The 15,018-nt window shown below is 51.9% G+C and overlaps 1 protein-coding gene across 22 annotated transcripts in view; it reads right to left on the reverse strand.

The window, feature by feature from the left end:
* Nucleotides 1-15,018, reverse strand: part of Camta1 (calmodulin binding transcription activator 1) — an 802,246-nt gene that overhangs the window by 56,953 nt on the left and 730,275 nt on the right. For 3 of the 22 annotated variants that reach the window (XM_030253046.1, XM_030253044.1, XM_030253036.1), the window contains exon 1: nt 12,858-13,105. The exons of 15 other annotated variants lie outside the window; for them this stretch is intronic. Coding sequence is in view for 1 of the 7 variants with exons in the window: in XM_030253022.1 (XP_030108882.1) it covers nt 5,049-5,071 (23 nt within the window). In the remaining 6 variants the exon portion in view is untranslated. Of the gene's footprint in view, nt 1-4,329; nt 5,072-12,857; nt 13,166-15,018 lie in introns of those variants that run through there. 4 more of the 22 variants (XM_030253031.1, XM_030253041.1, XM_030253026.1 and 1 more) reach the window with 4 other exon arrangements.

Below are 15,018 nucleotides of genomic sequence, written 5' to 3' on the forward strand. Positions count from 1 at the left end.
CCTGGTGCCAGCTCCAGGCTCTGGGACTTTGTTTGATTCTGCTGACCACTTTTCCTAGGTCCGTTCGCATCTAGCGGCCGACACTGTGATCAGGGATTCCCCCAGCCAAAGATGAAGACCAGATAACCCTGGATTGCTCCACCTGCCACAAGAACAAGAAACACCCCACCCACCTGTCCTCTGTGGTTTAATTCCTGTTCAGGTGACTCAAAATAACTACCTGTGTCTTGCTCACTTTCTTATTGGGAACAAAACCATATAGAGATGAACACACACACACACACACACACACACACACGAGGGTCAGGGCTTAGTCCCGGACAGCAGCAACAATAAAACAAAAAAATGGGGGCCAAGGGGAAGTGAGGGGAAGAAAAGAGATTCAAAAAGTGTAGAAAGAATGGGGAGGGATGGGAGGGGAGATGAGACAGGTAGCCCCTGGTGCAGGGGGATGTCTTGGAGTTCCAGACCTTTTTGCTTCTCCACTCAGCTTGCTCTTGCCTGATATTTTTTTGGGGGGGGGGGGAGGGGGAGGTAGAAGTTTTCTCAAAATGCACCAGGCTGGACAAGCACAGTAGCATATAAGCCTGCAGTCCCAGTGCTCTGGAGGATGAGGCAGGGTCATTGTAGCAAATTCAAGGCCAGCCTGGGCTACAGAATGAGACTAGCTCAAAACAAAGGAGTAAGAGATCCTTGGGGACTTCCAAATTCCAGGGCACTGGTGGCTTCATTTACATCAAGCCCAGCCTTCTGAAATCCTGCTCATGGCTCTGGCATGGCACTGGCTCCGGAGCCCCCCATACAGGCCGTTTGCAGTCTTCTATCCTGATTCTCTGGCTTTGGCTGTTGCGGGATAGCCCAGACCCAGCCTTCCGGTGGTATAATCAACACCACCACACGCCTTAAGCATTATATCTTGAACGGTCTCCACAGTATAATAGTAATAATAATCAGATGGCTGATTATTTCACCTATCAGCTGGCCACCGTTCGCAAAGCCAGGTCCGTCCCCCAGTGATGGGGGAAGTCACAGAGACACTGTGTGAGGTCAGTCACACAGGAGAGGTTAATAGTTCTAGTTTTCCCCATGTTCATGGGCCCCAGCTCAGGGAGAGGGAGTTGGTGGGCAGGGGGAGAAGCTGTTCGTAAGTGTCCCGCAGTGAAGGACCCTTTGGGAGAACATTTACCAAAACAGAGAACGTTGCTCCAGGTTGGGGTGCTGTCTGTAGAATGGAAGTGAGACTCGGGGTCTTTTCAGTTGTGACTAAAGTGATATATTAGGGTAATAGCCATGACTACCAAGGCACCTGCATTTTCTCACTTAATCTCACATCGAAGCCCAGGGAAAACTAAGCTGTCCTGTCCGTGATATCCTCCATAAAAGACGAAATATATATTCACTCGCGTTATGTTTCTGGATAAAATGAATGAGCTGCACAACCGTGCTTTAAAAATAAGTGACCACACAGGGATCTTCATCATTCCTTCCTCCCGCCACGAAGATAGAAGAATGTAATCCACCGGGGTGTGTGTTTGGGGGGGGGAGGACACACAGGGAGCACCACTTTAAGAGGAGATGACATGTGGCCTTTATCCTCACCTGGGAGGTGGTCTCTAAGCCCTCTTGGATCACAGGATAGTTAGCAACACCATGTGAAGAGGTTGTGGTTTGGTGTCACACACACAGGACCAGCTGACCTGAGCTTGCATGACAGAGCCACAGACTGTGAAGGCTAAGGTTCTGATGAGCATACCTTCTCTCTGACTGATATACATCAATGCTAGGAGAGCAAGATGCTAGGAGATGCATCAATGCTAGGAGAGCAAGATGGCTCATGACAGCATGCTCAGAAGAAAATGGGAGCTCTGTATTTGGTAACCCCCTAGGCTTATGCATGGTGGCTGTTTCTGACCATATCTGTGTCCTTCTGTGGTGAGACTAACAACCTTCACTGTCTTTTTCGTAATTTATCAGGGGCTCTTCGGGATCTTTGAAAACGTAGTTGGTGTCATAGAAGGTCAATGAAGCCCCCCCCCTGGAGGGCAGGATACCAGGCAGTGACTTCCCTGGGAACTTTCCTGCCTCTCTGATGGTCAGAGGATGAGTAGGTCTGAAGGCAAAAATTGCTCTTCTGTTACTTTCCCACCTACAGGGAGCCGAAGGGAGAACTCTCCATCCCTCCAGGTGATCTCTTAAGTGGACCATCAAGCTTCTACATGCTTGTCTTGGGTCACTTGCCTGAAGCTTGCCCAGTGAGACAAAGAGCAGAAAAGGTTAAGGATGGACGCCTGCCCCAGCTTGGCTCTGACATCCTAAAGCCAGCACAAGCCATGGGGATGGAGGGCACAAAGACAGCACTGGGCTACTCCAGTGACTCATGTGTCCATTCATCTGTCCATCCATGAGTCCATCCACTCATCTACCCCACCACCTATCCACCCACCCACCCACCCATCCATCTGTCTATTCATCAATCCATCCATCTACCCACCCACCTACCCATCCAACTGTCTATCCATAAAATCCGTTCATCTATCCACTCACCCACCCATCCATCTGTCTATTCATCAATCCATCCATCTACCCACTCATCTCCCTCCTCATCCATCATGATCACCCGCTTGCCCATCCATCTGTCTATTCATCTGCTCATCCATCCCTTGAAGAACCAATTATTAAGGATTGCTACATCCCTACGTCTCTTACAGTGCTAATTAAGATAAAAATCCCTTGGGACTCAGCTATTTTCTTGTCCTTGTCAATCTCACCCATATTCACTGCCTCCTTCTATCCAGGACCACCTCCTCGCAGACACCCATCTCCTGCTCGTCAGCTTTCTTGGATTTTGAAGTGTATGGTCACTTACCAATGACTTTTTTCACAAAAGTTCCAAAGGGCCCTCAATCAAGCTCCATCAAACTCAGGACAAGTCCTCCAAGGTGAATGGTGTGGAGCCCATAGGCAATCCTTCCACAGACTGTACTAATGTCACCTCCCTTCTTGTTTCTTAACTCTGTGCCTTCTCCTCTGAGCTGCCATCTTTTATCAGAACAGCTAACTGGTCTACCTTGTGTACTTCAGGACTTCTTTAATCGGAGTGCTGTGGTCAGTGCCAGCTAGACCCACACCACCTCTCTCCCATCTCATGGCCTTCACCAAAACCTCTCTCCCATCACAGAGCTCCTGTGGATGTCACCTTGGCCTGGAATCTTCTTGTCTTCTGTTTTCATGGAGTCAACATTTGCTCTTCCTACTGATCTCTTCAAAGGTCATTTCTTCAACAAATCCCTCCTAGACCTCACTGAGGAGTCCTGCCTCATCAGAAGCATCCCGAGTTTAAGCTTGGCAAGTACAAGGACCTCATCAACCCAGCTGCACCTGCTCTGATTCCCAGCACTGGGACAGCACCTGGCAGCTAGAGGGAACACGCTCTACTCCAGTAATGAGTTCAGGGGAAACTGCTAATGAAGGAATTTACAAAGCATTATGGGAAAGCAGGATATGCAGGCTTTCTTCAAGGGGCAGTGAGAGGGAGCTTGCTTCAAGCTCGGGGACAACACTCAGGCAGCACCACAGGGACTGGGGAGAGAGTGAGAGGTCAGATGCCAATGGCATGGAGGTAAAGGGAGGGTCACTGTGTCCTCTGCTCCCTGTACCACCTGCTCACTCTGGTGTCTCAGTTCTTCCCTGTGCACAAGGACCTGAAAGGTTGCTGGAAAGTCAGAGTAAGGGGCACCACGTGAATGTGGATATGGCCTGGGGCACGATGATCTTTGAAAGCTGCTGTTAGCCCTAGCTGGGCAGTGTGTCTCCAGACCAGTCAGTGCAGCCTGGTGTCAGCGAATTGACTCAAGGGTGACTCTCCAAGGCGGGAATGGAATCCTCCACTCACACCCCCACACATCTCATGTCGCAGTAGGAGAAAAGTCCCCTAGAAGCCACCACTGGGGATTGTCCCCATCTGCTGGCACGTGGCATCTCAGGCCTAGAGTGGGAGTCAGGTTCCACCTCTCTTGTTGGTGTAAGCGTTAGCAAAGAGCATCGGCTTGTTCAGCCAGGTCACCTCTCATGACCCTTGACCCCGGGAAAGAAGCTATAACCTATGTCGCTAGCTTCCAGCCAGCTTCTTTTTCATCTGCCTTCCTGTCTCCCAGGGCTGAGGGATGCTTGGCTGTGGGGAAGGGAAAGCTGGTGGAAGGGAGGACATTGTGCAGAGGGAACTATTTGGAGACTTCCATTTTGGTCAGCCGTGGTTTGGTTTGGGGCCGCTGGCCTTCTGGGGGCTCAGGCTTCCTGCTAGTGAGCCCTAGATTTGTTTTTCATATACGCTTTTCACTCTGTGCTGATTCTAACAAAAAAACCCTCCCCCTCCCCCTTTTTTTTAACTTCTCATGTCATTAGTTTACAGTAGGCCATGACTACAGCGTAGGGAGCTGGTCTGCAGTCCATCAAAGATTGTGGAATGCCCTGGTGTCATGGAGGTGAGAGATAAGGTCACTGAACCACACAGACAGAACCAGATATGTGTATGTTTTTTAGAAACTTGGAGAAGGAGAGGCCTTAGCCTTGGCTCCTGTTAGAGGCTGAAGGCTGACCCCTCGGCCCCACCTGGAGCTGCACGACCTGGGTAGTGTCTTCTTCTGAAGTCTCCAGAGGTCCCAACCTGCATCCTGCTCTTTGCTTCCTTGCTGTTGATGCTCTCCAGGCTCCTGGTCTCAGGACCATTCCTCTCTGCTGCTGGATCTACAGACCAGCCTCTTCATGCTTTCTCAGACGGATGGATGATTGGAGCTTGGCTTAGGAAAGCCCATGGAAGCCAGTCGGATGGCCACATGGCAGACTTGAAGGACAGTCTTCCTACCAATAGGATCCCTGAGTTATGGCAGCATCCAGTGGCCAGGAGACTAGAGCTGCCTCCTCTCATCTGACATCAGTATACTATTTGGGTGGGGACGATCATCATTTGTTCCTGATTAGAGTTCAACCCCTGATTGGAAGAGTGAAGGGGGGGTTTCTCTTGGACTCTGGGCAGATGCAGGGCTTAGAGGCTACCTTCCTCTTGCCCATGGACCTAGCAAACAGATAAGGCAGGAGAAGGAGAAATTAGATTCCCTGCTCCAGCTGTGCAGTAGAAGGAGCAAACAGTGGGAGGCACAGGGCCTCCCCACCAGGTCAGCCTGAATGAGGCTCATGCCCTCTGTTACCCTGCTCCAGGTTGTGACTCTGAGCTGAGACAGGCTTGGCAGTATGGTGTCTGAAATCTAGGCAAAAGTCTTGAGTTCTCTAAGCTTGGTCTTCCCCTAACTCTTCTAGACTCTTCCAACAACACATGGGTCCCCCTGGCTGGGATGTTCTTTCTCTTCTTCACTTAGCACTGGTCATGATGACCAAGGCCTTCTTGAAATGCTTTCTTCTCTCAGCCTCCTTGGGATCCCACCCTCCATGTCTTCCACCTTCCACCTTGCTGGCCACACAGTCTCTTTGCCGTCTCCTCTTCTGCTTATGGGTAAGTGCTAGGCCAGCCTGTGGTCCTTTTTCCGTTTGTTTGTTTGTTTGTTTGTTTGTTTTAAATAGGGTTTCTGTGAAATCTGGTTTTCCTGAATCTTGCCCTATAGACCCAGGCTGGCCTCGAACTCAGAAATCTGCCTGCCTCTGCCTCCCAAGTGCTAGGTTTAAAGGGTTCACCACCACTTCCAGGTCTAGCCTGTGTTTACCACAGCTTCTCTTTCTATACTGTTTCATGGAGCAATTACACACAGCCACCCACACACTCATGATCCCCCAATCTCTGTTCTGTTCCTTATTCTCCATCATCTCCAGACCTTCAAAGCCAACTGTGGCATTGGTGTCCCCACCTAACCACACCAAAACCAAGCTTCTCATTGCCAGTGGCTCCCACAGGGGCTTCTTCAAATGTCTCCATCGATGAATATAAGTTGCTGTCCCTCTAGCTATTAAAAGCCCAAATCTGGACATCAACCCACCTAGTTCCCTTCCTCATTAGACATTCAAACCCCAGCAGGACACCTGTTGTTTACATCCAAATGTCTCTCAAATCCGGTGTCTCTGCAGACTGTCATAAGCTCTGTCAGAGTCACTCCTAGCACCTGTTGCCTAAGGGGATGCTCTGGCCTCTGGGAAGGGGGCCTGCAGATGGAGACACAGTGCAGTCTCCAAACAGCAGCTGGGGTGGACTGGCAAACACACCTGAATGTGTCTTGTAACCTACCTAAACATACACCTGGGTGCACCCCTTCACCCGTTTAGCGCACACGCCTGAGTACACAGGTTCCTCCTCCATGGCGTCTTCCTACTGACCTTAGGATGAAGTGTTAGCTCCCTACACTGGATGACAGAGCTCCTGTGGACTGCAGTGTCTGGAGTCTAGCTGATTCTCCCTGCAACATCATCTTCCTTTCTTCTTCCTCGGATGTACTAGAATACCCAGTTCATTCCCACCCTCCTGGAAACCGTGTTCTTGAGAATCTTTCTGCCTAGCATGTTCTTCCTGTGAGTTGAATTCTATCCTTCCCCTGCCCCCTCCACACCTCACCTTCACAGGTGTCTCTTTTCCTCCCCAACCCCAAATACCTGCCTGGAACCTCTCCTGGATCAGATTGCTCAAGGTTTCTGCTTAGCAATCACTGCCAGCTGGTGTTTCTACCTGCAACTTGTCGTTTGTCTTTCTCCCCACTGGAAGATAACCCCCTGGGAGAGTTAAGACTCCCCAGGGCCTAGACCAGTGCCTGGCACCCGGCAGAGGCTTAGCACATATTTATGGGATGATGGAAGAATGAGTGCCGGGGTTGGGGAAGGAGGCCAGGAGACAGGCTAGGACGTGCACAACTATTTTGAGCTGCATGACAGTGGTGTTGGGGATGGGGAGAAGTAGAAAGCATGAAAGAAATGAAGGAGAGAAAAGTACCAGGCTGGAGGCAACATAGAGGGGAGAAGGGAGGAAGCAGGGAGTCCACTCTTTTCCTGTGGTTCATCGAAAAGGCCAGGAAGAAGTGTGGGATGTGGGTAGCCACGTGACAGGTCTAGATCTGGGAAGACATACTGAGGAGTGGTCACCATGTCCTGTGCTCTTGTATTTGAATGCTGAGTGTCCAGCCAGCGGTGCTGTTTGTAGAGGTTACAAAACTTTTGAGATATAACTGGCTAGAGGAAGGCTGCTAGGTCTTGTATGCTATAGCTGCCTCTGGTCCTGGCCTCAGCACTTTGACTCCTGACTGGACATCATGTTAAGGTCTCACTCCTATGCATGCCTTTCCCACAATGATGGGATGAAATCCTTCCTTGGTCATAGCAATAAGAAGAAGCCACGAAAAACCAAAAAAAAAAAAAAAAAAAAAAAGAAAAAAGAAAAGAAGAAGAAGAAGAAGAAGAAGAAGAAGAAGAAGAAGAAGAAGAAGAAGAAGAAGAAGAAGAAGAAGAAGCAGCCACTAACACACTGGTAGATGACAGAGTGGGTTAGACCCAGGCTTGAGTCCTCAGGGAAAGTGGGCAAAGAAAGAAAGAGGCCAGCTACATAGGCACTTATAGAACCTTCCAGAAGGAGGAGCTGGTGACAGGCAGAAGAGTTGAAAGGAGCTGGAGGAGAGTGTGAAGGTCCAGAGAGTGGGGCAAAGGGGCTTCAAAAGAGGCAGGATCAATCAGCAGGGGTCCTAGGGCTTAAGGGTCATGTGGACAATAGGGACCTACTATGATCTTGGCAAGGGATATGCTTGTCTACACGTCCATGGTACATGGATGTGGGGGAATCAAAAACTGGATGTCAATGTCTTTTCTGTCCTGTCTCCCAGAACCAGCAGAGCATCATTGTTGAGCAGTAGATTGCTTTCTTCGTGGATATTCCAGAATCCACGAGATAAATGCTCACTGTTGTGTGGAGTACACTCCCTTTACAGACTGCTCCTAAGCGTGGGTCTGCACCGTGGGTCTGCACCCTGCTGCCGACCTCACCACATCTGGTCAGAGTCCCACAGAGATCAAACCCCGGTGGGGCGTCTGTGTTCTCTGCATCTCAGCTCGCTTTCAGCAAGGCTAAAGACGGCCAGGACCACACTGGGTATCTGTCTTGGTTACTTGTTTGTTGCTGTGATAAAATTCCATGACCAAGGCCACTTAGGGAAGGGTTTATTTGGGCTTATGGCCCAGAGGGATGAGTCTAGCACCATCACGTGTGGCAACAGGCAGGCACAGTAGCACAACAGCTGAGAGCTCACATCTCAACCACAAGGGAACAGACACACTGGGAAGACACTGGGAATGGCAAAGGCTTTGAAACCTCAAGCTCCACCCCCTAGTACCATACTTCCTCCCAACAAGGCTTCCTTGTTGCCTCCTAAACCTGTCAAACAGCACTGCCAACTGAAGACCAAGTAATCAAATGACAGGAACTAGGGAGGATACTTCACTCAAACCGCCGCAGTATTCTGGATGCCCCTGGACACGAGTCCTCAAGGGCTGTCGTGCTGGGTTGCCTACTGGAACCTCAGCGTGTGATCTGATGCAGAAGTAGGGCCACATTCCAGAGACGGCTAGCTAGTGAGGTCACAGTGGACTAGGTGGCTCCTTACATAGAAACAGAGACACAGAGAAGAGAGATGACCACGTGCCAGTGGAGGAGGGACTGGGGTTATACTGCTACATCGTATTAGGTGACAAAGAATGTTAATAGCTATCTGCCATTGGGTGAGATGATAGGGAACTCTTCTTACATCCTCTGAGGGGAGTCTGGCCCTGCTGCCCTGTACCTCGGGCTTCTATTTCTGCCATCCATGGTAACTACACAGCAGCCATAGGAGAATACAGTAGTCAAAGGGGCGTCGCTGATGGTGTCCATCAGAGCGTCTCTCCCATAGGCTTGGGACACAGTCAACTCAGCCCCCCAGTGGCTGGGAGCCAGGTCCACAATACAGCCTATACCTACCAGGTCCTTGGGCTTCCTCCATGACACATTTCTCTGCTTTCTACCCAAGCAGCTGGGTTGAAGTGGCAATGGTTATTTCTTTGGCCTCTGTAGGGGCTGTCCTCTCTCCTAAATGACCCTTTTTGGCAGGGTGTTATTTGTCACTACTGCAAGAAGGTGCAGTGAGGCAGCTGCAGGGACACTTGTTCTTAGCCACAGAGAGGAGTTCTGTACAAAGTCACTTAGGGTGGCTCCAGATGTAAACAGCAGGAAGTTACTTTCCCTTGGTCCCAAGAGATGGGCTGACTAGGAACCTCGGGAGCCAAGACACTTGCCACAGCTGGATGCAGACACGAATCTCATGCAACAGAGCACAGGACCCAAGCAGCTGAACCTACCCTTGTTAGCTTTAACTGCCAACTTGATACACCTAGAGTCCCTATAAAAGGATGACCAGATTAAAGGACTGCCTGTGCTATGTCTATAAGGAATTGTCTTGGTTGAAAGTTGAGGTGGGAACGCCCACCCCTCTGTAGGCAACTTCATCTCTTGGGCAGGTGGTCTGGGCTGTAAAGAAAGCTAACCAGGCTAAGCTAGCAAAAAGCCTCCCATGGTTTCTGCTTCCAGGTCCTGCTTGAGTTCCTGATTTAACCACCCAAGATGACGGATGATGATGTGAATGTATAAGCCACATAAGTTCTTCTCTCCCCTAAGTTGCCTTCGATCAGAGTATTTTACCACAGTAACAGAAAGGAAAACTACCCACACCCTCAACTTGTGATGTGGACCCTACAAAGGACAGGAGCAACTGACAAGATGGAGAAGACACTGGCCACACCCAGAGGGGACACTCCTCCTCCTGACCCATCCCCTGCCACTCAGCTCCAAGACCCTCCTCCTACCACTCAGCCCCAAGACCCTCCCCAAGACCCTCCTTCTGTCACTCAGCCCCAAGACCCTCCTCCTGCCACTCAGCCCTAAGATTCTTGTCCTGTCACTCAGCCCCAAGACCCTCCTCCTGTCACTCAGCCCCAAGACCCTCCTCATGCCACTCAGCTCCAAGACCCTAGTGTGAGACTGGCTCAAATCAACCCTGCTGCAACCTGTGTCCCCCAGGTTGCTGTTGTACACGGAAGCAGCCAGAAACCCATGTACTAACAAGTATTTGTTTGCCCAAAGCTCACTCCAGGTAGACCGGGAAAGCTCCAGGTGGGGTCCTTATTCCCTCTCTAGTCTTTGCTTACTTACTGGCCAGCTCTGGTGACAGTAAGTCTACAGTCTCCCTAGAGGCAGGACAGAGTGATCTTGTGCTTCTAGGCCTTAACTATGCTAGGATTCAAAGCTGTTATCTAAGGTAAGACAGTTAACCATTGTCTTTTCTTAAAAAAAAAAAAGAAAAATCTGTGGACTGTGTGCAGCAGCCCATGCTTTTAATCCTAGCACTGAAAGGCAGAGGTAGGTGGGTCTCTGTGAGTTTCAGGCCAACCAAGGACACATAGTGAGACCCTTCTTGTGAATATTGTATTCTGTGCTATAAAATATACAAAATTAACTTTTTTTCTCTTCCTTCATTATGTGGGGAAGGACATCTTTGGATTGCTCTAGGTTACTGTTTACCTACATGTACTATCTTCCGTCACCCAGCAGGCTCTATGAGTATGATGTCCAGATGGACTGGACAGTGGGGACCACGGACTGGGCTATAAGGGCGTGGGCCCACTCATCGGAAGGCCCTGGAATACCACTGGGTGAAGAAGCACCTCAGAGGCCTCTCGGGAGCAACTGGCACAGCTAGACTTCGTGTAGGGCCTCTAGCTCCCGAGGTTTCTATAGTCTCAGGATTATATTCAATGTATCTATGCCTGGGTGAGCCCCTAGCCCTGGCAGACACTGGCTGGGGTCAGAAGCCCACTAGGAGGGGACCACATGCCAGGGCTAGACCTGCTCACAGCAACAGTACAGCGTAGAGGCAGCTGCATCTCTCCCATTTGTTTGCACAGAGGGCAGGTCAGACCAGACTAAACTAGAAAGCCAGACCTTACCTTTTCTTTTAGGCCAAAGCCAGGGTGCTGGGGCCGGGGTGTGTATATATGTGTGTCAGGGAATAATCTCTGTCCTATGAGTTGAAGGAGACCTCTGGCCTGGTTGAGGCCAGCTTGGGAGGCAGGCACCTGGATCTGGAACTTGAGCTCCGGGCCCCAGCTCCCTCCTTGCCTGAGATGACAAGGTCCCTCCCTCCCTAGGGTGAAGTCAGCAGGCCTGTCCAGGTGACCAGCCCAGGAGAGCTGCTTCCATCTCTTATTCAAGTTCTCTCAGCTGTTGGAGGAGCAGAGCAACAATTTAAGCAGCTTACAGAGGTTCAAGAAGACAGGAAGGCTGAGAGTGGGGGCAGGGAACCCATGAATCTCCTTAGCCCACCTTCTCTAGAATCAGATGGTTACAAAGAAACAAGGACAAGACACACACACAGGTTCCACTCCAGGGACAGAGGTCACCTGGTACCCCACTGCCTGTGGCCTAATGAGCATCTGCCTAGCACGCCCTCAGGACCAGGGCTGTTGTGGCAAGTAGCCTGGCCTTATTCTCTTTATGGACACCAGCACAGATCTGAGCATGGCCCTGGCTGTGAGTATCCACTGGACCCAAGGCAGACAGGGGAGACACTTCCCAGAAGCCATACCAGACAGTCTCCTGGGAAACAAACCTCGTGGCTTGCCTACTTCCAGTCTGGAGCAGTGTCCCCTTGCAAGCCCTATTGCTGACCATCCTGGGATCCTATGCAAATGACCTGGGACATTTGTTCTGGATCTAGACATTGGGGAGAAATGTGGCAGTACTCAGAGCCTGGACAAAGATGGAGGCTTTTCTCCCTTCTGTCCTCTCTTCCCTGACACTCCTTCCTTCCATCCCTCTTAGCCTGGCCGATAACTGGCCTTCAAGTGGCCTCCCCCCGCCCCCCCCCCTCCGTGCAATCATGACTCAACCACGCATTGCTGCATACTAAAGCAGGCTGCCTGTACTATGGGGTCTCAGCAGACGTGGTCCTTTGTCCCCAGCGCCCAGTTAAGGAAAGCGCTATGGAGAAACTCCCTAGGTCTTGAGAAGGTGTGGTGGTTCAGAAGGCTGTGTGCATCTGCGCTTCCCCCTTCTGCAAGCCCATTCTCTGCTTTGCCCTAGCGGAGGTTTGGGGACGTTAAATCCTGAGCCACAGGACCCCACCTTGAGAAAAAAAAATCGTTTTGTGCTGGGTGGGGCTGCACACACAAAATCTGCGTAGCAGACAAAACTGAGCATTAGGGACAACGACTGCAGCGGGGACAAAGACGGTGGCGAGGACAAAGGCGGAGCCGCAGCTGCTGCGTGCACGCGCCTAGTGCGCGCTAAAGCTCTATGTTTCGGGACCAGGCGCCCCCACCTGGCCCTGAATCCGGTAAACAAGTCCATTGTTCTAAAGCAGCAAAGGCTGAAATTCTTGTCCCCCAAACAGTCCCGGGCTTTGAGGCAGGGGAAGGACAAATAGCGCTCTCCAGAGTCGGAGGAGGGCGACGCCGGGAAGGACTGAAAAGCTACCAGCCCTCAATCACAGTGCTTTTGCGCTTTCCCTGCCAGGAACGGCTGCGCGCTCTTCCTATGAACACCCGCCGTTCTGCGGCAGCCAGCGTGCACTGAAACCCCACGGGACCCGCGTCACCAGCTACTGCGTGAAAAGACCCCGCATTGCGGCGGTGCGCGCGCGCGTGGTGGGGAGAGCGTATGTGTGCATCGCGTGCGCGCTTCCCGCCCGCGTTGCCCCAGATCTCCGGGTGCTGCAGTCTCCTCACCCCCACCCCCGCCTTTGCACACACGTCCCTGCAGTTTGGTGAGCTGTGATGGAGAGAAGGTGCCCAGTGGCCGTGGCTCGGCAGAGAATGGTGACGCGAGGGAGTGAAAGGGAGATGCTTACCCGCCTGGCCGCTGTAGCTTCTGCCTCCACACAAAGCTCGCTGCCAAGCCAACCGGTTGGCAGGAGGCCGGGAGACCCCCGCCCTCCTGCTAGCTGTCTCAGCTGTCTCCTGCGCTGGGGCAGATTATGCCCCTGGCGTGTCTCGGCGCTGCTCCCCTCCCCCACGGCCCATCAGACGAGTGAAATGGTGGGCAAGCTGGGCACGTTCATTTAGAGATCTAGAAGCGCCCGGAAGCTCCCAGATTCTCAGTCAGGTGGGATCTCAGTCCTGCTGACCCCACCTCTTATCTCCTCCCATTACTTGAAAGAACTGCTGACCAAGAGCAGGGGAAAGAGAATGCCACAGGGGGTAACGTGGGGGGTAGTCTGGTTCCTCAAGAGTGGTTCCCATACCCATGTAGCTAGTGTTCTAACCGGATCCTGCCTGGGTGGTAACGCAAAGCCAACGTTGCTCAGATGCCCAGGTCTTAATGCCATCTCTCCTGTTTTGTGCCAAGCAGCTGGAGGTATTTCAGTTTGAAGGCCCATAGAAGAGAGAACTCGATCTTGGAGCAGGAGGCTGCTGGGAAGCAGGCCTACGACCCACCCGGGAGTGTGTTTGTTATGAGGTCTGAGTGGGCAGGCTACTCTCCTCTCAGCATCCTCCCCTGCCTTCCATTAGTCATAAGCACCATTAGCTAGCTATACCCGGCTTTCTGGGCTTCCAAGGACCCGCAGGTATTTTGAGTGTTTGAAGGCACCGTTTAGCCTGAGACTCTGCTTTGAAGACAGACCCTACACTGGTCCCAGCATCCTGGGTTCTACCCTAGGGAGGCTGATGGGGTCACTCTGGGAAAGCCAGGGCTCTGCCGAGTGTCCTACTCCATTCCTCATTTTGTTCTGCAAAACTGAAACCGGATTTCCTGAACAGGAGCCCCTGGTCACCCTGCCCTTCTCCGTTACACACTGTGGGTCATCAGCTCATGCTGGCTCCAGCCTCAGCCAGGGATGCTGCCAAGACCAGCACGGAGCTCCTCGGCAGCCCTGCCAGGGTGCAGATGCCTGCTGACCCCAAACCACCTCTGGGAGTAACTCCGGAGGGTTCATGGGCCAAGGCAGCTGCCAGGCACCCTGTGGGTGTGGGGACAGGGGCAGGGATAGGGTTGGGCTGAACATACTGAGAAGTTCTAGAAAGCCCCGCAGGGTCTGAACCATCAGCCAACAGGAGAAGGAAGGTTGGAGTTAGACGGTTACTGTGGGTGAGTGGTACTTAGCCCTTCAACATTCAGGGATTGCTGTGACTTCCAACAAAGGTACCCTGTAGACTGTCCACTTTACAGACTGTCCTGGTACTTAGGCTAGGTCTTATATTTGTTCCCTCTGCAAAACCCTACCCAGGACTGCCCAGCTGCAGGGCATCTTGTATCATGCCTAAGTAGGGAAAGAAGGCAGCTTCTAACCCTGGCACCCCTCAGCCGGACTTTCCCATTGTTTTTTTCTGCAGAGATTCTTTTGTTTCCCGGGTGAAAGAAATCTACCCATCAACTCAAGGCCAAGGCCAGCAACTCTGGAAGCCTCTGCCACTCCTTGACTAGCAAGCCCCGCCCTCCTTTGCAGTATAATTTCAGCCACGGTTATGAGCCTGGGCTTGTCTTAGGAGTTGTACCAGGCAGAGACTTAACACCAGCCAAGAAGCTGAGATGGCAGGAGTGCCGAGCTTCCCGGAGGAGGCCTGGCTACTTAGCTCAGGTTCACAGCCTGGCCACCCAAGCCTGACATCTGAACAAAGGCCTGCTGCAGCACCCACACTGTTAGCCTTTCCTGGAGGTGCAGGGCTGGGCCATGCCTCCAGGACCACCCCCCTCTTCCTGTAGGAAATACAGGGGCAGCACCAGAGGGGCTTCACTGCTGGAGTTAGCTGCTGGGCTCCCCCAGCTCTGGGGGGAGCTTGTTCAGCCACTCAGACACCTTGGCAGGAGTGACAGCCGCAAGCCAGCCTCACATGCTTCATCTGTTGCCAAGAGAGGATGAGTTAAGATAGGGCTCACAAGTAGCCAGACACAGACTGAACGGTAGTGTGTACTCTCAATCAATGGGAGGACTCTGCAGGTCCTCCCTTGGCAGACCCCAACACCGGTCCCAGCCCCTCTCTGCTAGCTCCTTCTTTTTTTCCAAATCTATA

The sequence above is a fragment of the Mus musculus genome, chromosome 4, assembly GCF_000001635.26.
Source record: "Mus musculus strain C57BL/6J chromosome 4, GRCm38.p6 C57BL/6J".
In the NCBI taxonomy this organism is placed as follows: domain Eukaryota; kingdom Metazoa; phylum Chordata; class Mammalia; order Rodentia; family Muridae; genus Mus; species Mus musculus.